The following is a 24,318-nucleotide window of genomic DNA, read 5'->3' on the forward strand; positions in this document are numbered from 1 at the left end:
CTGTGTTGTGTGTCAAAAAAAATAATATAATACAGTGAATAGTTTTAGTAGGGTTCAACTGAATGTATCGTAAGCTTAGGAGACTAAACGATGGCATGATTGAGGATATTTCTATTGCAAATATTAGTGCGGCAATAGATGTGCGTTGCTTAGTGCGAAAATGAATACATGATAAGAAGGAACAAAACTTAGATATAGAGATTTGATGTCTCCATAATGAAGGTTTATTACCATTTTTCTTCTTACCTTTACATGCTTTATTGGATGAATTAAACATGTAATAATTTTAGTATGTAATTGAAGTTGTGTTGCATAGTTCGTTTTATTTTTGAAATCAAATTTCAAACGTTTATATGAGAACATATTTACTTTTGAGTTGCAAAATTGAATGACGTTCGATCTTCTCATATTGGTTAATTCAAATATGAATGAAATCTAAGCAATGACAAATCGGGTAAATTAACAATTTTAGTCCAAACGATTTTGCGACACTTATTACAACTTCTCAAAAATGATGAATGTAATTTTTTTTTTTATTATTACCGTGATACAAAAAGTGTTACAATAATGTAACATTTTGTGACACTATTTGAATGTTATAGATAATACCATAAAATGCAACTAAAGCTTTTTTGTAACAAGGGTTTTACCTAACAATTGTTCAAATGTTGCTAAATTGAATTAGTAACATTTTTCTTGATTTAGTAATAGTTTTCAAGTGTTACTGAAACTCAATTATGTTGCAGTGGAAGGAAGGTGTTGAGAAAACATACGTGGATACATAAATCAACATTAACTGAATATAAGAATTAAGAATATCAAATACTTATGTATGAAATTTAATATATGATGTACTGAATTGTCTTCAAAACACAATACAATGTATTGAACAATTTGTTTTATTTATTCTGTCAAAAAAGGAAACTTGTTTTTATTTACTTTATGTCACATACATATAGACAGCTTGCTTTATTTTATTTTATCAGTTGGTTTGTTTGATTCTTTATGGCTTCATCCCTTTTGTGTTCACATCTTTCTAAACTTAAACTGCAATGGATTGAGAAAGAACCCGTTTACGATATTCAGCTAGAGCCAACATTGGAAAATTATCTCTATACATTGGATAATGCAACATGCAAGTTTTCAAGGATGCCCCTGTCAGTTCCTGCCAAAAAAAAAAAAAACCACGCAATTAGTATATGTGTTTTGTGTCGTTTTCAAGTTTTGTTTCAACATGTTAACTGTGGAGTATTACACTTTCATATATTCAGGTAAAAGAAGCACAAAAGAAAAACTAAATGGAGATCATCATAATGTATTCCATGAGGCTAGGAATTAAATGACTAATAGGTGAAAATTTATTTACAAAACTAGTGAATATATAAGACAAGATTGTAAGGTTAGATTTAATGAGAAACTACCACCGTCTATATATACATAGGTGCGTTATTATGGACTGGTCTAGAGATAAACCTTTACTATTTTTAATAAAAAATGAATTTTATAATGATAAAAATGAGGAGTGTGTAATATTTTTCATTAAAAATTACTAAAATAGTAATCCATCTTTCAAACAAGACCATATTACACACCCTAAAATAAATACAAACATGTAAACTTAGGAAAATTATTGAAAGCGATTTAAGCTCACGAGTTATCCAACAGCGTCTTGTTGGATCTCAACTTTGTTGCTTAAATAAGATTTGATATGAGTATATAAGGAGTGATATTTTCACTTTACAAGTCCATTTTGTAAAGATATAAACTTGTAATAGCCTGATTTCAACTTTAGGTTTTATATTTGTTAAGCATATAACAATCATATTATCAATATCAAATTATTGAGTATGAACCTGTTGGGGCCAGTCACCCTCTTCTAATTGGGAATTGATGATTAATTTTGCAGCACGATGAAGAGTAGTTGGGTCTATCTCCGCCTGCACATAAGAAATTAGCAATTATTTTGAAGATAACAAACATATGACTAACCGATTCTGGATCCTCTCCATACAAAGGACATCAAACATCCTCCGTCTGATCTCTCAAAATTCTACATCGTAGAAGATATTCCTTAAAGTATATAAAATCTGTCAATTTAAGAACTAATTTGACGGATTTCATATATATACTTTAGGGAGTATATGTGCGCGCGTGTGTGTATATATAATTTAGAGACTAAATAAAAGAAAGGTTGATAATTTAGAAAGTAAATTTATGATTTATTTTTAAATTCATACAAACCTGGCCAGCATGAATTAAACCCATAAGAGCCCATGCAGTTTGAACAATATTTGATCGACCTCCTTCGAGAGGTACATATGTCTGCATTATAATTTTTATTTTTAGTTAAGGAAACATCATTTTTTTTTAAATCAAAATAAATTAAGTTAAAGGATTGATGCAGTTTTGCCTTTAAACTATTTCATACATAATTCATAGTTAATAACGAACCTTTTGTGAGCAAAAAAGGTAGCTCTCCCCCCACCCACCATCTTCTCTTCGTATTTGGAACAGAAATTTTGTGGCTTTAGCAATGGCAGGACAATTTGTGTATGTCTTTCCAGGATCTTCTAGACCGCCAAGTGCGAAGAAAGAACCATAAATGAAGCAAATTCCCCAATTCCCATACCATGAACCATCGATTGTTTGTGAAGATTCAATGAATCGAACCGCATTTGCAATGAAATTATCTATCTCTTTTGTCTTGTATTCTGGATATAGCTTCTTAAACAAAACTAAGGCTTGAATTGCTGATCCAGTGCATTCAACATATTCATGCTCAACAACAATGTCCGAAAAGGATTCTGAAGGATTGAATAGCTGGAAATCAAGACAGATAATTAGCATTTTTTTTCTCAAGTGTATATTTTCTTTTAAATTTTTGTTGATGACAAAAGGAAGAAAATACTATTGTCATTTATGAATTCTGTAGAGAGAAAATAGATAGATTTAGAGAGTAAATAGGAAATAGACAATATTGGTAAGTATGTAGTAGGAATAGCAACCACATCACTCATCTACATTGATGCATCAATTCTTTGTCTATGTCTGCATATTTACATTCATATACTCTTCTCTACCTCCAATAATTCTCTTCAAATGAAAGCATCTCAAAATTTTATAAATGGATCACTGTTTCTAAGATATAATCTTGAAGATTATTTTAAAGAAGAATCTACAATATAGTCTATAAAAGTACTTGAATAGTAAACTTTATTCAAACAAATTATTGTACGATTACCAGGTGGCTGGTAATTAAGACTCCAACTATATTAGCAACAAAAATATCTTCAGCGTTATGAAAGGAACTTCACTTCAAAAATTGAAATAATTATCCAAACCCTACCCTATATTGTTTGGGATTTTCTCTTCCCAAATTTTTTTTTTTTGAGATTTTCTAGCCTAATTTTCATATTTAATTAATTAATTAATCAATACACATCATTATTCATAAATATAATACTTACTTCTAACCATTCTTGACCTCCTGCTGGCTCCCACGCTGATAATCCTCCTGTTTTACCCTGCAAGCAATAATAAGAAGTTGTGTTAATTATTAGAAAAACATGTAGCATGTGAAATTTGATATCAATTATCAATTTAAATTTACTTTCCTGAAGTGACAACACAAAATTGACTGAATCATATAGCCTTTCGGGTTCAACCATTTCCCCCACAATCTTTGGAGGCAACATTGACAAAAGTAGACAACACTGAAACATTGAAGAAAACAAAGGCAGGTTATCAACATATATTCAATGTAATTGACGAAAGCTCGCAAATAAATTAAGTTGGTCATAACTTGTGTAGTTTCCCCCCTAAAAAAAAATAGAAAAACTTGTGTAGTAAGTTACCTTTAAAGCTAGGTATGATGTTGATTATGTGCTTAGGATTATAATCCTACAGCAGGAACATTTCTTCCTTTTGGAATCGGCTCGCGACTCTGTCCAGGAGGTGACCTAGCTAGACTTGAAATGACCATATTTCTACACTATTTCATCCTTAATTACAAGTAAGTATTGTTTCGTTCTCACTTTCTTTTGTAAATCAACCTATATAGTGATCATTCACGTTTCTAATTTATTTTTCTTTTGCAGGAGTTTTCTTGAATCTATTAAAACTGTGTTTTTTTCTTCTTAATTTTATAGGTTTGAGCGAATAAATCCGAAATGTCCTCTTACTTACATACCAATTCCTAAACCAACAGACAACTGTCTCGGTAAGGTTATACAGCTCTCCGGTGATCTTAAATAGTAATTCGAGATGTTGCTAAAGCATATATTTGCTTATAATTTTATAAAACAGACTTTGTCTAACATGCATAAATAAAATGGTCCTACATTATCTACAAGTATTTTTCACTATTGGATCAATAAGTCATATCATATCTCATTTAATTTAATAGTGGAATTTATTTATCAAGTGGTGAAAATTTGTTTCTGTATGATACAAGACTTGTCTCATTTGTACAACATATAATTGGCTTATAAGTCAACCTAGCTTGTATTTATTAAAACTAATGTGTTCTTATTATTAATTACAGTAAAAATAATACTATTATTATTATTATTATTATTATTATTATTATTATTATTATTATTATTATTAGAGGAAAGATGGGAACTTTCACTACAATGTTTTGGCTCTACGGTAGTACCTAGTTTTTTTAAGGAAAAACAATTGGTAGAGTACCAAAGGCAACAATTTTATATTTGGCCTAAATGCACTTTGGTTCCCCCTATTTTCATTTTTCTGAAGTTTGGTACCCTTATTTAAAAATTCAGTTTTTTGGTCCCCTTATTTCAATTTTTCTAACTATTGATTCCCCAACCCCACTACAAAAGACTTGACTTTTAGTAACAGAAAATTTTTATAGGTAAAAGTCCTTATACTTGTCAGGCAAAACTTTAGGTTTGAGTTATGGATTTGATCCGTATGTAAAATGCTGAATCAGAACTTACAAAACTGTAGGTAAAAGTCTATTTACTGTAGGTATAACCCGAAGCACCTATACCTACGGATTCGTAAGTTCTGATTCAGCTCTATCACTACGGATCAAATCCGTAGGTAAAACCAAACTCGCTTTTTTCATTAAAAAAAAAAAATCTGAAACTCTCTAAATGTTTTCAAATCCTCAAACCATCCAAATAAACTCCTTCATACCCTTTGATGTATTCTCAATGCCTCCAATCCTCATTCTCGGCATTGAAACCCTCATCCAAAAATGTTATGTATCTTTGCTTTGAATTCAAACACTTTGAACCATTCTCGATGGCTATGAATCCTCATTCAATTTTTCTTTGGGATTTAAACCCTACGAACCCTCATTCTCGATAGTTTGTGTTCGATAATTTGCAGATAAATTGTTTTGTGTGTAGAAGTGATTGGGGTTTTCATGTTAAGCTTCGATTTTTTCATTGTGCCTTTTGGTTCGAAGGCTTTAATGTACGAATTGGTGATTTCAGAAATTTACTACCCTCAATTTCCTTCTATGTAAAAACACTTTATGTTTACTCCTTGATATATTTGCTACTGTTTTGTGCATTATTGTAATTAACCAAAAAACAAAATTGTTTCGAAATTTACATTACAATCCAAACCTTTTAAAATTTGTTCTTCTGCATTGGCTAGTGCCCTTTTGGTTTATAATGATCATGAGGCTCCATGTGGCAATTCCCTCAAATAATTGAAGAAGAATATGGGGATGGTAGGATGAAAACAATTTTCTTGTGTGTATTGGATATAGTTGAGGGCCAGGAAGATAAAACTCTTAGGGTGTGTTTGGATTAAGTGTTTAAGAGAGAAAGACTTACTTTTCATTTTTAAATTATAGACAATATGCAATATTTTTTTAAAAAAATAAACTTGATTGAAGTGTTATATGATCATTTATCATGTTCTTATTTCAAATTTTTAAAAACATTTTATATATAGTGTCCATAATTTAATTTTATTTTTAAAAAAAAAAAAGTAAACCATCTCCTCTCTTTCCCTCCAAACACACAATTGTAATAACTTAAAGCTCGAATTTGAATCTTTTGTCATTGTTACTGTTCGACCCATTTTAACATAAATATATTCAAACATAAATAAATTTATATTCAATTCACTTTTGATCAGAATCAATTTTACATAATAAATTCATTAAAATTTGATTTTTATCATTGTTGAACCCAAACAGACATTATATCATAATGATGTATTTTCCTTTTGTAGATAGTTTGATAGTAGGTTATCAGCCGGTTTTCCTGATTCTTTATTGATATGGCTTTTCCTTTTTGTGCTCAAGCTCACATTTTAAACTGTAGAGGAAAGCAATAGAATTCGTCTACGATATTCAGCTAGAGCCCACATTGGAAATATATCTCTATACATAGCGTAATGCAGCATGCAGTTTTTCATGAATACTCCCGTGAGTTCCTGCCAAACATAAATAAGAACTTAATTAAAGATACAAAAATAATAAATGGAAGTATATACAAGTTTATTTTTTCTCTGTAGACAAAGTGGTAAGAACCACATATAACTCACTGTCAAATTTTTTATCGTACAAGTTTTTTTCTATCCTTCAATTTTTATTTTACCTTTATCTTTTTGCAAGTAAGTTGATCTAGGTTATCAAAACCATTTTCATATTATTTATAACAAGATGGAAAACTGCCATGGTAAATTTGACATGCTCTGCTAACTTTTGAGGAACAAAAGTAGCAGCTAATAAAACACTTTTTGCTGCAAGGCATAACTATATTATCTGAACTTCGATTATGAATCACTAATTACTTTATTTTTAAGTTCTTGAAATCATTTTTAAATGAGTTTTTAACAAAATAAACATAGAAAACTGGACAATAAAATCCGCCTTTGTTATGACCCGGCAGATTGGGTTAAATTTTCTTCCTAAAAATGGTTCCTTTGGTAAAATGTCTGGAAGCACTACTCTTTTTATAAGTCGAAGGGGAAACTTGTATTGTAATGGAACTTATAGGGTTTCGTAGTGGTGGCGGTGTCGGGATGTCATTCTCTCAGGTGCTGGCCAGGATCCACTTGTACCTACCGCTCAATGGCGGTTTGTTCTGATTCCTTTCTTCTGGAGGGACTTGGTGTTCTTTGGTTCGGTGGGTGCTTTCTTGGCAGGTCTTTCCCGGCTTGTTGTGTTTTTCCCTAATTTTTTATTTTGTTGTTGTCTTTTTTTTAGTTGCTTAGTGTTGTCTCTGGACCTAAATACTCCTTTTTTTTTAAGGAGGACTTAAGTACTCCTTGTACTCGCTTTATGTTTCCTCCTTGTTTTATATAATACTTTATTTTCCAATATAAATAAAAAATCCATATTTTGTTAAATATGAAAATGTTGGTGAGCTAGGTTAATTTTCATTCACTTTATCACTAATTAAGCATGACAAAAATTTCCTTATTATGAAATCATACTTATCATACTTATATCTAATCATATCATACTTATATCTAATCTTTGTTAACGTTGCTAATGACTTTGCAAACCCTAAACCTAAATAGTTTTGGCTCCAAAACAAGGGAGGCCGTTGGATCTCATCATTTGGTTAAGCATGCATCTCATCCTTTGATCTAATCTGAGTCAAACTTTCAAATTTGATGTATATTTCCTATGCACTTATCCAAGTTTTGACTCATTAATTATCCTCCAATTCCCAAATTGACTCCACACTTATCGATGCCCACCTCTTTCTCCTTCATTTTTAAGTTCTCTTCTCTCCTCTCCCATTATTCCTTCTTTATGTGTTGGAATTCAGATTGCTTTTACTCAAAAAAATCTCTTCCCCCTTTGAGTTGTTCATCTTCCACCTCACTCTCAGACATTCAAACAAAATTCTTTGCCGTCGCCGCAGCTCTCTCCTGTCGTCGCCCTTCACCAATGCTCTTGATTCCAACATCACCTTCGCCGTTGTCGTCTGTGGCATCGTATCATCCAGACAAACAAAAAGAACAACACAACTTTTCCACCTAAAACCTGCCACTCCAGATAAAGAGAAAGAAGCCATCGTTGTTCAGATTTGCTAATTTTGCAAAGTTTCTCTCAAGGTAATAGCTTTTCCCTTTCTATGAATTGAATTGTGTTTTGAGTCTAATCACTCTCCACCTCTAAGATGATTTTGAGATAGATGGTGCTTGGTGCTACTTTGCTTTTGTAACCATATTGCCAACCACACTACAAAAAAACGCGTTAATTCTGGCGGTTTTAAACCGTCGGTCCATACTAACCGCCACTATAACCAGTGTATTGCGGCAGTTTTTATGGCCGCCGCTTTTTTCTGTACATTACGGCGGTTTCGACTGCCGGTATGAACAAAATATTATGGCACAATTAACCTTGTTTATTATGGCATTTTAGACCGCCAGTATTAACGTTTTTAATTTTTTCAACTCCACAGCATTTGGCGCACTAACTTCCCTCTTTTTTTTCCCTAAAATTTTAGAAAATCCCTCGTTTTTTATGTTATGAGGGGAAAATCCCTCCATCTTTTCTTTTCCTCTTTTTTTTTTTTTTTTCTTAACACATAAAGTAATGTATATGTGTTAACACCGTTTTTTTTTAACACATAAAATCCCTCCTCTTTTTTTTTATTAACACATAAAATCTCTTCAAGTTGTTCATCTTCTCCATCGAACCTTCAGTTCGTCTTCTCCCATCCAATCCTTCAGGTCCTTCACCGTCTCATTCCGGCGATCGAATCCTTCAGGTCCTGTCTCTCCGGCCACCGCTTTCGATTCCGTCACTCGCCGTCTCACTTCCTTCTCAGGTCCTCTCTCTCACTCGATCTATTCAAATTTTGAACCTAGTTCTTCACATTTAGTCTCAATGTCGCGATTCCTCCCAAATTTTTGTTGGTTTATTTAGGGTTTGATGATTCTAATTTGTTAAATTTGGCACCAATCTTTTGTTTACCTTTTGTCTGGATTTTTTTTACGGGTCCGTCAATTTGTGTCGATTGTGATTAATGGATTCATAATCATGTAAATTGAATTGAAAATAATGTTTATTATTGATGTATTTTCGATTATAAACCCAATCTGGAACCTGAAACCCATGGATTTCTCAATCTTTGACTCAAACCCATCTTTGTTTGCTGATTCTAAAATACCCAAACCCTCATCTTTGTATTATTCTTCTTTTTAGTTGATTAATAAGGTTCACTTTTGATAATAAAGTCCAGTTTTAATTATTTGATTGATGATTTCCTGGTTTTGGTTTTTGATTTTCTTGTTTTTGTTTTGAAATTAGTTTAATAAAGTAATTATTTGAAAGCTCTCAATATGTTATTTGTGCAAGTTCTTTTTTTTTTTTTATGTGTATTATTAAACAAAGATGACATGATTCTGCCAAATTGCTAGCACACAAAACATGATCCTTTATAACTGTGTTTGTTTTGCAGAAACTGGTTCGTTGTTTTTCGAAGTTGGGGTGGCTACGTTGTTATTTGAAGTTGCGGTTGCCTGTTATTATTTGAAGTTGCGGTGTTGCGGTTGCTGTTTACGCATCAGGTACAACAATCTTGGAATTTATCCTTTATAACTGTGACCGCAAGTTAAGGTTTGGGTGATTGGAAAATTAGTACAGACCTTCTACAAGGTACACGACTTTCATTCAATAATTAGTTGACAAAAATATTGCCGTGAACTTCTATTTGTTATATATTTGCTTTATGAAATAGAATATTCACGTTAGACTTATTTGGTGTTTCTTTAATTCTGTATGTGAAGCTGCAATTATTTGGTCTGGTTATAAACTCCTTTTATTTATATGCAAGTTTATATGTGATTGTGACATTGGCTTTCGTTATTGTACCTTCAATTTTCAAGCTTTTACTTTGCTTAGGTTTTTGAATTGGCAATAATATCTTGCTTAATATGAGTTAACAATTATAATATTTTTCGCAGGCATCAAACGTAGGAAGTGAATCTCCAACACCCAATGACATAACTAGATCATCAGATGAAAGCAACGCACGTGGAGCATGAGAGTCCTAATTTTAGTGACATAAGTTGTCTAGTCATTTTTATGTTTTGAAACTTGTTATTTTGAGAATAGCTAAAGATGGTGGCGATGGTTTGCGTAACTTTATGTTTGGAGACTTGTTTATATTTAAGACTGGTTTTGGATATTTGTATCAAACTCCACTTGAGTTGAATTATAAAAATATATCAATGACAATGTTCAAAATTTGTTTGTCCTTTAATTTTGTTCAAAAAATAGAAATGTACAATTATATATTCCTATGAAATAATAATATTATAAATAAAATAATTTCAATTTTTTGATCATTGTGTCATTTTATATGTCAATTGTGGCATCTCAATAATTAATTATCAGAAGTAAATTCTGGCGGTTAAAACTGCCGGTACTTTCTGCATGTTACGGCAGTCAACAATGCCAAAAACACCTATTGGCTTTGTAACAATTATGTAAATAATGGCGGTTAAAACTGCCGCTATATACAATTAAATAACCGCCACTATAAGCCAAGTATAAAATGGCGGACAACGTGGCGGCTACGTAAAAACTGCCGCTTTAAACATTGTGGCAGGCAAAATTTCGGCAGTTTTTAAAACGCCTAAATTGTACATAGTGGCGGCTAAAACCGCCGGAACATACATTTTTTAGCCGTCGGAAAACACGCGTTTTTTTGTAGTGCCAGTAGTGATTTGAACGAAAATTAGATCAAACAATGATTTGGAACTCTCCTTTTATGTGTGGAGTTATATTTTTTTTTCAAATTTTGTCAACTGTCATGTGATGTAAATTTTAATGGTGTATTTTTTTACTACTTCCAACTTTTGTGATGTTTGGTTGCAATAATCGGTCTATCCAAATTATTGAAAGTCAAGCATATTATGTTTTTTTGAAGCTATGCAATTGGATAAATATTTTGTGAGATGTTGCTCATATATGAATATGCTCATAGTTCCTAACTAAATATTTTTCATTTTGAGACAAATAATAACTGTTTGATAGTCAATTATTTTCACTAATTCTCTATTCTTTATCAGCAACATTATCTTCACCTTTCATTCATGATATATATATATATATATATATATATATAAACTTGGCAACTAACTAAATATTTCCCCTTTTTACTCATGCTACTACTACATGGAATAGACAAATCTACAGCGCAAGATAACACAAATTAATCTAATCATTGAAAGTGTTACTCATGTGTTTCTATCCTTTTTTGCTTGATAAAAATAGTATTATTTTTTTTGAGGAAAATCAAGTATTAATGAACATAAAGAACAAAATCAAGTATTATTTTTTTTTGAGGAAAAAATCAATTAAATTTTAAAAACAGAAGAAATAATATCAATCCAACGTTCCAGAACTGGAAAAAACAATATGATATCAAGACTAAGATGGAATAACAGTAGCACCTAAAATATTCACCAACTCAAATAGTAAGAAGATTTTTCTTTTTCTTTTTCTGATAGTTCTTAAATTTAATTATAATATGTTACTTCTTTTGAAATAATATATATGTTGGTTATCATTTTAAAAAATCACTTATTCAATATTGATTGATTTGAATCTACTAATGTACAGCAGTATAGTTAGCACACTAGATCCGTCTAAGTGATAAATGAATTGTTGAAGTTTTACTCCTTTCTTACCATGTAAGAAATTTCAGACAGTTTTTGGATTTTCAATAGGATGTGGTGAAAGTTTTCTATGCTTCTCTTTTTATATTTTCCCTCACAGTTTCTTTAGTTTATATTTGTTGTGATTGAGCGTATGTTGGTAGAAATCACTACTATGTGTCTTTTGACAATTCTACCTCATACCCGTTCATCTAAAATATTGACACTTTCCTTATCTATTTTTGCAGATTGAATGGTTTTGCAGCAGACAAATTCAACTCTATGAATCTTGAAAGAAGGTTGATTATGCAGCTTGATATAAAAATATACAATTAGAAGATATCTATATGAAGAATTATCTCATATTTTAAAGCCTTAGGGATCTTGGTGGTTAAGTTATGTAGATTATATAGACGGAATCCAATGTGTGTGCAAGGGATAGCAGTTTAATTGAAAAAATTTCTCAAGCAAATAACAGTCATAACACATGAACTGAAATAAAACACACAACGGATAAGAACCAAAATTCATATCAAGTCTGCGATTATCACAAACCATAACCTTAAGAAAAGCCCGGTAATTTCTCTTTATAATATATTAGCTTCTCCATTTTTAATGTCCTGGGCGTTAGCACGGGCAAAAGTCCTAGTCCTAATTAATATTGCTAATGACTTTGCAAACCCTAAACCTAGATTTTTTAGGCGCCAATCAAGGAGGTCCGTTAGATCTCATCATTTGGCTAGGCATTCATCTCATCCTTTGATTTAATCTGACTTCAAACTTTCATTTCCCCATGCCACAATTCAAATTCAAGTTTACCGTGCATTGTAAATGACAAACAATTAATGTTAACTGTTTCCAATACAGTGTTGCATATCCATCTCATTGCGAACCATGGCTCTGACCTAACCCTCCTCTCTCTCCATCTCTCTGTGATTCCCCATCTCCACCCCCTTTCTCTCGCACCCATTCTCCCCATCGCACACCGTCCACTCCCCCTTTCTCTGTAAATCGTGATTCTTCCACTTCTTCCTCTCGGGTTCTGCTTCTACATCTATATCCATTTCCAAATTTGCCCAAATACGCCCATATCCGTGTTCAATAAAACGGAAAAACACGGTTGAATGATTATTCTATACAAGTGCATCCAGGTAATTGTATTAGCAAGATTGAATTCATTGTTTATGGTGTATCTCGCTCCGACTTCGAAGCTTCTGTCACCGGTAAGACCATGGTCGCTTCTCACAAGAAGTTAAAGACACATTAGCTTCACATTCTCCTCCATTTCCTGTCAGTTTTGGTACTCACGAGCCAGTAGTTATGTTCTGCTGCCTTGGTTTATAACTTCTTCATCTTTCTGTTATTATACTACTGTTGTTATAATAGTTTTCTTCTGTGCTGATATTGCTAACATGTTACTATAATCTGCTTATGAGAATCATGTGTTTTTTTTTCTTCTGTGTTGACTTTGCTATTCTGTTATAATAATGATATTCTTCAAGTTGATGTTATAATTTTTTGGAATGCTATTCTGTTTCCATTGTCATGTTTGCTTCTTTAACTATGTCAAGTTGATTTGTTGCAGCTGAAGTGGATTGGTCTGCTATTACTACGGGTGGCGATGAAAGGACGTTGGAGTTTGCTAGACTTAAAATTTTTACGTTTGGCATTGAGTAGAATCAAAAACAGGTTTATTCTATTGTCCTTGATTTATTTCTAATGGTTTTTATGCTACTGTTGTTGTCATTTTTTATCAATGCAGTCAATTTTCAATAGAGCTGCTTCTGTATATTTTTAATTGTTTGTTTTTTCAAACTCTTCTTTTTCATTTCTTTTCTGCTTCAAAGTATTCTTCTTGCCTTATGAGACGACATCCATGAATATATTGTTTCTATTTCTTTACCTTATTTTTAATTCTATTCGTTTTTTTTTCCCTTCTCATATATATATATATATATATTACCTATTCAAACAAAATCTTCAATTAAATTAAATTGGATTTAATCCAATGAATTGAGAGAAGAGTGCTTAGCAAAATCAATTCAATTCAATTCGACACACCAATAGAAGGAAGGAACAGAGATGCATATGGGTATCATCGTAACTGGTGGGATGATGAAGACGAGGGTGAGAAAAAAGATTCAATTGTTAGAAGAGATTTGAAAAACACCACGTTAAAGAAATTCTTTGAAATACATATCTAATGAAAAGTGATCTCGAGGTAAATGGCTATGGGTGGACATACGTTCTTGTTTAGGGAAGATGAACAAATGAATGAGTTGAGAATTAATAGAATATGTTAAGACACATGTGAGACTTTTAAATCCGAACCATTTATTTTTCATCTAAAGGTTGATAAGTGTTCTCACCATTCTCATATAATTAACCCATTCTCACTAGATATGTCATCGTGTATCAAGTGAGAGGAGTTTTATTGTGAAAGATGAGAGGGTTGAATCCTAACCATTGGATTAATCTTAACGGTTGAGATAAATTTTGAAAACATGTAGTCTCTCCTCATTGTATCATTCGTCCCAGACTCACTGGCTTCCTCCTTTCCAGTTCTCCCCTTCCTCGTTTCCAGTTTTCCCCTACCTTGAGATCCAAAGATGGTTGTGTATCCATAAAAATTAAATTAGGAGATAATTATTTCATAGAAGATGGTTAATCTAGATTTAAGAAACCAATTTGATTATTCATCTAAAATCATTTCACTATGAGATCCAACTACCCTTCTTTCTCAAATCTTCATACTTCTCATAGCTCTCCAGTTGTTTGATGATTCACACTTAGAATCAACATTTTGATTTGATGAATCACATAATTGATTTAATATATAGTAAAAGATTAATTAACAGTATAATCCCAACCTCTCTTTTGTGTGATTCTTTTTTCTTTTTTTTTTGTGAAAAACTAGAATTTATGCAACAGTAAAGCCTCTTCCCATGATCTGAAAACGTGAGGTTCGAATTTACGGAAAAAAAATTGAACCGCTCACTACCATCAGAGAAGACCAGACGCGAGGGAAGAAGGAAGAGGATGAAAAGATTAGCTGTAATTTTTTAAATTAAATATCACTGTAAAGATTAATCCAATGGTTAGGATTCAACCCTCTCATCTCTCTTGATACAACCTATATATATATATATATATATTTTTTTTTTTTTTTTTTTGAATAATCTGCTTATGAAACGCAGATGATTTATATTCTTTTTTTGTGTTGTTTCAAATTTTCTGTTGCAGTACTACGTTTCTAATTTATTGTTGTTTCAATTTTTTTTTGTTCTAATATCATTTGTTTTATTTTTCTAAATTAATATCATGAAGTCGTCATCCACTCCGTGTTGATTGACGATTTTGGTCTTGAACTTAGACGAATTGTAGTATTTATCGGTGTTTTCTATAATGAACTTGAAGTGGTTGTTGAGAAGAAGACTGACTGGCCGTGTTTTACTCATGGATGGCGTGAAAGAAGACCATGTTGAGGTCTGTTGACGGTGTTGAGCCAACCACAATTGAAGATGAGGTTGCGCAAGGATCATCTAACAAACCTACCAAATTGAAGTCCGTTAAAGTGCAGAAGATTTAACCAGATTTATGTCATACATGATGTTGTGCTTTGTCGACGTAGCTTTGAAATGTTTTTATTCCTGACCGTGTGCCCTTGATATATATGTAATGCCTGTTGCAGTAATTTTGAACTTTTTTCCTTTTTTTTTTTGGGTGTTGTACTGTAATACTCTCTCCGTCCCAAATTATATGTCGCTTTGGAAAAAAAATTTGTCCCAAATTATATGTCGCTTTACAATACCGATGAAATATTAATGTTACTTTTACTATTATATCCTTAACTATTAATTACTCTCTCTTCTTTCAATTATTTCATTTATCTTTTCCATACCATTTATTAAGGATAATTTTGTAAAACAACTCATAATTTCTCTTCCCCACGCAATATTAAAGTTCTAGTATGCATAAATATATAAGAGTCATAATAACAAACAATTAATTGAGATGAACCTGTTGGGGCCAATCACCCTCCTTTAGTTGGAGATTGATGATTAATTTTACAGCACGATGAAGAGGAGTAGCGTCTCTCTCCGCCTGTATTTATAAGTAGTTTCTTTTACACAACATTCATTTGTAGTTAGATAGTAAAAAAGCATGAATTTTAATTTACAGTAAACGGCGAAGGTACCTGGCCGGCATGAATCAAAGCCATTAGAGCCCATGATGTCTGTACAATATTTGATTGGCTTCCTTCAAGAGGTGCATATATCTGCATATATTATTTTCATCAGTCATATCATTTTAAAAATATACCATGCAATTAATTTAGTTCATTATTAGTAAATAATAATAATTAATTATTTAACTACAAACCTTTTTTGAGCTTGAAAGATGGCTCTCTCCCCATCCACCATCCTCTCTTTGTATTGTAAGCAGAAATTTAACAGCTTTGCGAATTGCAGCACAATTCTCATAAGTCTTACCGGCGGCTGTTAGACCGCCAAGAGCAAACCAAGAACCATAAGTGAAGCAAATTCCCCAATTTCCATACCATGAACCATCACTTGTTTGTTTATCTTCAAGGAATTTAACTGCTTTTGCAATGAAATTCTCTACTTCTTCCTTTCTATGCTCGGGATATATTTTTTTAAACAAAACCATAGCTTGAATTGATGATGAAGTGCATTCAACATATTCACGCTCAACTACAATTTCCTCGAGAAATTCTATTGGATTGAGTAGCTGAAAATTAATAACAGATGTAATTAATTAATATGGCGTATATGCTATATTTTGAAATGAAAAGATGATATTTATTCACATATAGAACAATATTAATGTAAGATGTTTAACATGAATGATTTCTAAAAAAAATGTTTAACATGTATGCTAATTATTCGTTTATTAATATCACAAGACTTACTTCCAACCATTCTAAAGCTTCTGATGGCTCCCAAGCTGGTAAACCACCCTTATTACCCTGCAACAATGCCTCAAAAGTAAATCATGTAGCATAAGAAAATTGAACACCCATGATCTATTCTACAAGAAATAACTGGTTTTACTAGGAATTTATTCCTCGGAAAACATCCAAAATTCGTCGGAAAAATTGATTTCCGAGGAAATTATCGAGGAAATTATTCGGGTAGCACTTGGGTGACATAGAGTTGGATGACATTGGTGACATTGGTCAATCACAATGTCACAATGCTTGTATTTCTCTCTCTTTCACAAGCATTATGACATTGTAATTGGCCAATGTCACCAATGTCATCAAACTCTATGTCACCCAAGTATTTTCCAAATTATTCATAGGAAATTTTTGATCTATTCTACGAATTTCCGACGAATAGTACTCTATATATGTATGCAGCCGGTGACTTATAGTTGTATTTAAATTAAGCAAAAAGATCACTTTAGTGCAAAAAAATATTGTATAACATATTTTTGAATTAGTTGAAAATAACAACTTTATAATGTCCGTTGTCTTTAAAAGCAATTTAGAAAGCCTTTTATTGCATTTGTTGTAGTAAACATAATTGATGTGGAATGTCGAGATAATGAATAAATGAGACTTCCGAGCTAACTTATAGAAAGTAACTACTCTAAAAGCCCCAAACAAAAGAACAAAAAGAAAAGACTAAAAACCTCTCGGAAAGAGAGTACCAGCTCTATCGGCTAACAAAGCTAAAGAAATCTTCAACAGACAAAATTGGGATAGACTAAAGTTTAGCCAAAACATCCACCACTTGATTTCCCTCTTGGAGAGCATGAGAGAATTTAATCAAAGCCACCTGCGCTGCAAGTTTCTAATATCACCAACTAAACCCATAACAAGGAGTGTTCTCGGGCATCCTCTCTCAATAAGATTAATCTGTTTGAGAATCACTATCTATCAAAATTTACAAAAATCCTCTAGTCTTTGCTAATTGCAGACCTTGATAAATTAATGGCCCGAATTTCAGCAATAGTGATTGAACAAGTTCCTAGATTCCGAGAAAAACCCACAAAAAACTCGCCATTCGACGTCCTTAGAACACCACCATACGCAGCTTTAAGACCATACTCCACCATAGTGCCGTCACAATTAACTTTAAATCCAACTCTTGTTATGTGGGCACCAAGCAATGTCCAACCAAATTCACACTGCTACAATTACTCTAACTGGCTGGTTTACCAACTGATTTATAAACTACTCTCCAATTTCATATATAAGAAAAGTTTTTTTTTTTTAGGCTCATTAAATAATTGATGTATTCGTTTTACAATGTAGACTAGATACATTAATTATTTAATTTAATGAACTTAGAAAAAGAATTTTTTCTTACATATGAGACCGGGGGAGTATATTTTACATCGGTTGTATGTCTAATTGATTTGGAAAAAAAGTAAATCAAATGAAAAAAAGAATATTTCTTCTTATTAATTACCACATATTATTCCAAGACTAAAGTATGGATCAAACACTCTATGGTACAAAATAGTAGTAATTAAGTAGTTAAGAATATTTTTGACAAAGCAATAGTATGTTGTACTTGCCTGAAGAGAAAATAGGATATTGACCGCATCATATAACCTTTCAGGTTCCATCTTTTCCCCACAATCTCCGGAGGCAGCATCGATAAAAGCAGACAACACTAAAACAAAACAAAACAAAACAATAGTTAACAAATATTTGTATTTTGCATCTGATCAAAAAATAGATACCACTGACCTATAGTTAGTTGGTTAGTTACCTTTAAACCTTCTGCAGTGCAATCTGAAACTGACCATCCATGATCTTGATCAGAGAAGGTCCATGACCCTTTGGACATATGACGGTACATGCTCTCATAATCTCCTGAAGGGTTGTCCCTAACCTGTAAATTGAATAGTAGCAGCACACACATTTTCCAATTAATATGCAATAGTTTAATGAACACTAACTTTGCACTTTGTGATAAACGTGTCATATATTTTCTAAAGACTAAAAGTATGCAAATGATAAGGAACTTTAAATATTGATGGATGTGTATATATCTATAAATAAATAAGTAAATAGGGTTCAAACCCCGGCCACTACAAAAAAAAAATTATTAGAAAAAGAAATATATTATTCTTATTTGTGTTGCACTAAGTATGGTTTTTACCAGGTTCCATACTAAGAAAAAATTATGCTATTTGTTCATTTTAAATATCGATTCAGACCTTGACAGTCTTTTGTTCTTCAAGTTACGGCGCTTGTTCAATTTTTGTCTGGACTCTGGATGTTCTTGTCCTTATACCAGCAGCCTATCTTATTTGTTTCTTTTGCTGTATGTTCAGGCACTGTGTTGCCTTGAGATTTTGGTTCAGTTTAATTTGTTTGTTCTTTTTTCTGCTTAGTGTTACTCTGGATTTATTCAAACATGCGCGATCACTACTTCTGTATTCGATTGCACCATGTTACATCTTGTTCTCGGTGTAAGTGATTCTAATAAATTTCAGTTGCTCCGAAAGTGAAAATTTACGCTCATATTAATAAAGAGAGAGTACAAGAGTTAATAGATAATAGATGAGTATTTTTAAAATTTACGAATAGCAAACTTAATGTTCTTATCACTAAAATTAAGCATACCTGAGATTTCTTGATGAATTCATGTCCTTTTGCCAGTGTTGGACCAATATCCTCAGTTAGGTTAGTGGCAAGCAAAGCTTCAATGATCAAACTAGCATCCCATGTTTGGCTACCAAAACTCTGCATTATAGTGCATTTATATACGACGATGCAATAATATTCTAGTAATTAACTTGCATTTAGATATGGTAAGATTATATTTACATGCAGGGTCATTCCATCTTCAGAAACCCATAAATAGTTTGGGAGCCTTGCAAGATGCTTCTTGAATGCATCTCCATTTGGATCTTCCACCCAACAAGCAAGCATGCACAAAACCTAAAAAGAATTGTTTATTACACATTAATTGATGCATATGGCTAAAGTTTAATGTTTGATTATATCATGACCACTACCTTTTCCACACACCCAATGGTTATGTATCGACTATTCTTATCTTCATAGTGGATATGTTTCATTGCTACTTGGAGAGCTTTTTCTCTAACCAGCTTGTTTAATGGCCAATGAGTCAAAAGTGGCTCCATGAATATGTATAAACTATCCCATATTAGATCTTGTATCAAAGGATGTGGATAGTAAAGATCTTCCTGCATTTTTTTAACAGTAATAATATATTATAAAGAGGAAATCACTGCTAGAAAAAACAAAATCAACGAGGGAAATTAGTGACGGAAAAAATGGAATTCCTCACAAATTCCTTGGTCGCAAAATTTAGTGACGGAATTAGAGAGGGATTTTACGTTTTCCCTCACTAAATTTAGTTTTTTTAGTAGTGAAATGTGCACACACAAATTGTGGTTAATCAAAGATAATACCCCTCACCTTTGCACATAGATGGCGTACTTTTTGCCAATTAACTTTTTCATAATGTTCTGTAAGGAGTTCTTCTCTCAACTTTAAGATGAGTGGTGTTATTGGACCGACAAACCTCTTCCCATACAAGTAAGACATAGGCATGTATACCAATCGACAATAACACAACATTCTAGCTGTATTTTGTATATAAGGTAAAAATGAGATAGAATATATAAACACTAAATTTAATAATTTTTTTAAAATCATACATATAAAATTCAAAAGAGATATTGTTCCATAAAGAGAGTGACAGCATAAGCAAGATAATACAACCTGGATGCTTAAGAAGAAATGAGGGAAGCATCCAAAACTCAGGGGGCATTGGGTTGCTTGCACGCCAATCAAAGATACCAAGTATCTGTATAGTTTCAATATTCAATCAAATTGGCTATACATATATATAGGTATACTATTTCGTGCATATTTATACTTTTTTATAAAATGAAGTAAAACATTACCGAAAGCCAAATTTTTCCCCATGAAGGTACGTATGTCACACCACCATGATCATGAATCCATTTTCTTGCTTTAGCACAAGCATTTTCTTTACCTCCATTTGGACCTTCTCCAAGTATTCGCATACATATGTAGTTGAGTACAGTACAAAACATGATATTGTGACCCTCTACGTGTAGTCCCCATCCTCCATCTTCATTCTTCAAATGAAAATGCAACATGGCAATCATTAAACGATAGTTTTTTGCATGCATATCTTTCAACTAATTCTCTTGTTTTTTCCATCATACCTAATACTAATACGTTTTGAAATAGAAATAGAACAAGTATACCTCTTAGAATTTAGGTTAAGCTTAACTCAACCCTACAAAACTAACTTGTTTGGTGAGATGTCACCCACTTATATATAAATATATTTTCCAACCTTAATGCATTCAATTTGGGACTCTCGACACGCCTAATAATGGCCAATATCGGATATTCAATAGACTCTTCTATAATTTCAAGTTTATATTGGATTTAACTTGTTCTTAAAAACCACCTTGTAAGACCTAATCTCTTTTCCATGTGGGACTTGGATTTTCTCAATACACTCCCTTATACCTAGCACTATTTGGCTTGTGTGTGGATAAAGTTAGGGTTAGGCTTAACTCATACCTATAAAAAAATGACTTGTAAAGTGAGATACATATTATTCACTTTTAAACACATTTTCAGATCATATCTCGTCAAATGTGATGCTTTGAATGGTCCAGAAGTGAGTGGCTAAACAAATTGTTTATAAGTGTAATACCATCTTTAAATTTAACTCATATCTAATTTAATGCGACAAAATTTTCTACTTATCTGAATGTGGGACTCAACAATACCTGATGACAATATATGTAACGGAGAATCTCTTTCCGATACTCTTCGGGGAACATCAAATCAAGATGTCCTATAACGTACATACAAAAGACATGTAGTGTTTTGAGTAAGTGGATAAATCAATCTTGATTAGTGCATTAGCAAAGAATTTGTATATAAAGCAGGCGGTATGCATTTCTTTTTTGAGAGAGTATGCATTGTTTTTTTAGCAGAATATGCAATGTTTTAGTGCTTAATAAGAATATACATCTTATGTGATTTTAATTTCACACGTATTAAAAACAATTGAGAATTTCTTCTGAAAATAATTTTGAATTACTTGGTAGTCTTGTTTTTCAATTTCATAAACAATAACATAAAATTTTCAAACTTTGAATTTCTTTGTTCATTTCTATCATTGATGGCTGAATGTTTCATGAAATGTTGAACTGGTATAGCTTACTAAACATATAAGCATCATTTCATGAAATGGTGTATAGAAATGAACAATTGCGAATTATTTTACAAAAAAGTTATTTGTTTGTGGTATGGAAAACATAAATTAAAATAACTGAAAAAAGATAAAGCAATAAATAGTAAGGGACATAATATTTTTTTTTTTTTTGAAGGAAGTAAGGGACATAATAGAAAAGTAAGCATTAATTTTTTGAATAAGAAAGGTAAGCATTAAAATGTAATTAGAGACAAACAAATTTTGTTAGAATGTCTATAATTTATAAGCAATAAGTAGTACTCACTAAGGGAGGAAAATAGAAGAGAGGGCCGGCATTTAGAGAAGGCCAATGACCATCACTAGCCTGAAGTGCTGATATGTGATTTACTGCTCTTCTTAACGTAGTTGTCACTTTTTCTTCTGATATCTCTTCTCCATCTTCAATCTTTACACTTGCTATTGTTTGTTTAAAATTATTTTCTCTCAGAATCTACATATCTCACAAACAAACATGGAAAATATGCTATATTAATGTATATATGGATGAGAACTACAAATTTATACACATATAAATATACACCATTTGTACATTATTATAAGATAAGATTCTCTTACAAAATTTTGGGCTATTAAAAAATTTAGTTGAGACAATAAGTTTATAAAAAAAAAAAATGCATGTGTGTTACATTTTTCATTATTGCACGACTAATTAAGTAATTCAGACATGTTTCCGAGCGATCGATCACTTGGTGCCAAAATTTTCTTCATCTTTATGGCATGGTTCGAAACTCGACATCTTCAGAAAACTAAATTAAGTATTTCTTGAGTACTAAATTAAGGTCAATGCGAATTGAATTTGATCAACTTGTTAACATACGAATCCAAAATCAATCCAAGATTATATCATTTTTTCAGTATTTTTTTTTTTATAAATTTTCGGTAGTTATTGTTTTTTCCATTGAGTTATCGAAATTTGCATTGAATTGAACCGGTTGATGAACATCTTTAAGGATATGCATGTGATTGTATATTTTGTTTGCTACAGCGAAGAAATAATTACCTGAAAGCGCCAAAGAAGGTCACTGCAGGGCTTAACATAGAAACAGTTGTCATAGAAATTTTTATGAGCCGTTTCAACTTGAGCCCTCTCCTCAGGAGTACCAGCATCAAGATCAAACTCCCATGTCTGCCTCCCCACAAAGTTGTTAAGGCTGAAAATGTATGGGTCTTTTCCACCATCAGCTATCTTCAGCCTCCGCATCTTATATATTATATCTCTTTACTTTAAATATATTGCGAGTTTCGATGTATACAGTTTAGGTAAAGGAAAAACTCGACTATGAGATTTGTGTGTGTAAGGTAATCCCACAACATATATTAGTGTCATGACGTGAACGTGTAAAACTACTTTCGATGGATGTAATACATTGCAAGCAATTGCAATTGCTGGAGAGTGTGGAAAATGCAACCAATGCCATTCTTACTGTAAATGAAAGTGATTGTGGCAATGGCATTTTGCAACTATAAATAGCAAGCTAAAGCTTGTTGTACTAGTCTTATTATCCAAATTACGAAGTAACACGAACAAGTGTACGTACTTGTTGGGTGTGAAAGAAAAGATATTGAGAAGGAAAAGATATTACTATATATCAACGAGAAAGAATGGACCGGAGAGGAAAGTGAAAACAAAAAACGTAATTGAAGATAAGGAGTTGGAAGGGAGAGATGAATTAAAAATTGAAATTGGAATATTGTGATTGAGAAGTCGAAGATGGTGGTTGTTCAAGAACCCATCGAAAAAGGAATCTAAAAGAGGGAATGCATGAATGCTCGAAGAAGAGTAACATTCATAAGCACCGTTGCCGAGTGTGAATCTTGTGAACTATAAATTTCATTGTTTAGGGGTTTGCTACAATAGACCAACTAATTTTTATGAAAAGAAAAAAAATGTGATATGCTCCGGTAAAAGATAGGCTTGGTCGCTGGTGTTTACCCTAGTATGCAGTTGCCCAGGGCCAGAATTGCAAGGGGCCTAAAAAATGTTGTACTCAACAATTTTTATATTGCTGATATAACAAAAAAAATTATTAAACAACTTCAATCACTAAAAACAACGCAGACTTGTTTTATTAATTATCTTCTTCAAACCGTACAATTCACATCAAAAAATTCCCCCTTCTTCATTCCTCCTCTTCTTCACCTATTCACCTCTTTAAATTTAATATCATGGCAACGGTTAAAAAAATGAACAAGATAAATAGTATAACATTTCCATTCATCTATCAATATCATTGATTCTCAATCCTCAATCTCAAATTGAATCAATTCTCGATCCTCTTTCTGTTCTTTAAGACTTCAAGCGCAAGGATCCCGGGAATTTCTAATACTGCAAGACTACAACATCAATTTATGGACTCTCACGATCGATTCTACAATTGATTTTGATGTCCAATTTCAACTATTTAAGTTACACACATGCATATATTGATTC

The 24,318-nt window shown here is 32.2% G+C and overlaps 1 protein-coding gene, 1 long non-coding RNA gene and 1 pseudogene across 3 annotated transcripts; 1 reads left to right on the top strand and 2 right to left on the bottom strand.

Moving 5' to 3' along the window:
• Nucleotides 1-1,042: 1,042 nt before the first annotated feature.
• On the bottom strand, nucleotides 1,043-3,982 carry LOC120575808 (beta-amyrin synthase). Its single transcript, XM_039828984.1, has 7 exons — nucleotides 3,905-3,982; nucleotides 3,639-3,713; nucleotides 3,468-3,524; nucleotides 2,452-2,820; nucleotides 2,242-2,322; nucleotides 1,854-1,937; nucleotides 1,043-1,165 (listed from the first exon to the last, which is right to left on the bottom strand). The coding sequence occupies exons 1-7, from the start codon at nucleotides 3,980-3,982 to the stop codon at nucleotides 1,043-1,045; spliced, it is 867 nt and encodes a 288-aa protein (XP_039684918.1).
• Nucleotides 3,983-6,090: 2,108 nt separating this feature from the next.
• LOC11425519 (mixed-amyrin synthase-like) lies at nucleotides 6,091-24,318 on the bottom strand (annotated as a pseudogene).
• On the top strand, nucleotides 12,471-15,343 carry LOC120577415 (uncharacterized). Of its 2 annotated transcripts, XR_005643484.1 has the most exons (3): nucleotides 12,471-12,833; nucleotides 13,196-13,299; nucleotides 15,028-15,343. It is a non-coding gene; the product is annotated as an uncharacterized lncRNA (long non-coding RNA). The 2 variants fall into 2 exon arrangements; XR_005643483.1 differs by lacking the exon at nucleotides 15,028-15,343 and having other exon boundaries at nucleotides 13,196-13,387.

Source organism: Medicago truncatula, chromosome 8 (genome assembly GCF_003473485.1).
Source record: "Medicago truncatula cultivar Jemalong A17 chromosome 8, MtrunA17r5.0-ANR, whole genome shotgun sequence".
NCBI lineage: Eukaryota > Viridiplantae > Streptophyta > Magnoliopsida > Fabales > Fabaceae > Medicago > Medicago truncatula.

Bases quoted from the DNA above. Each gene is read 5' to 3' on its own strand.
- LOC120575808 (XM_039828984.1), bottom strand. From the start codon at position 3,982: ATGGTCATTTCAAGTCTAGCTAGGTCACCTCCTGGACAGAGTCGCGAG. The intron at 3,714-3,904 runs GTAGGATTATAA...TCAATGTTTCAG, and splicing joins AAGGAAGAAATGTTCCTGCT to TGTTGTCTACTTTTGTCAAT. The intron at 2,323-2,451 runs GTTCGTTATTAA...ATTATAATGCAG, and splicing joins ACCTTTTTTGCTCACAAAAG to ACATATGTACCTCTCGAAGG.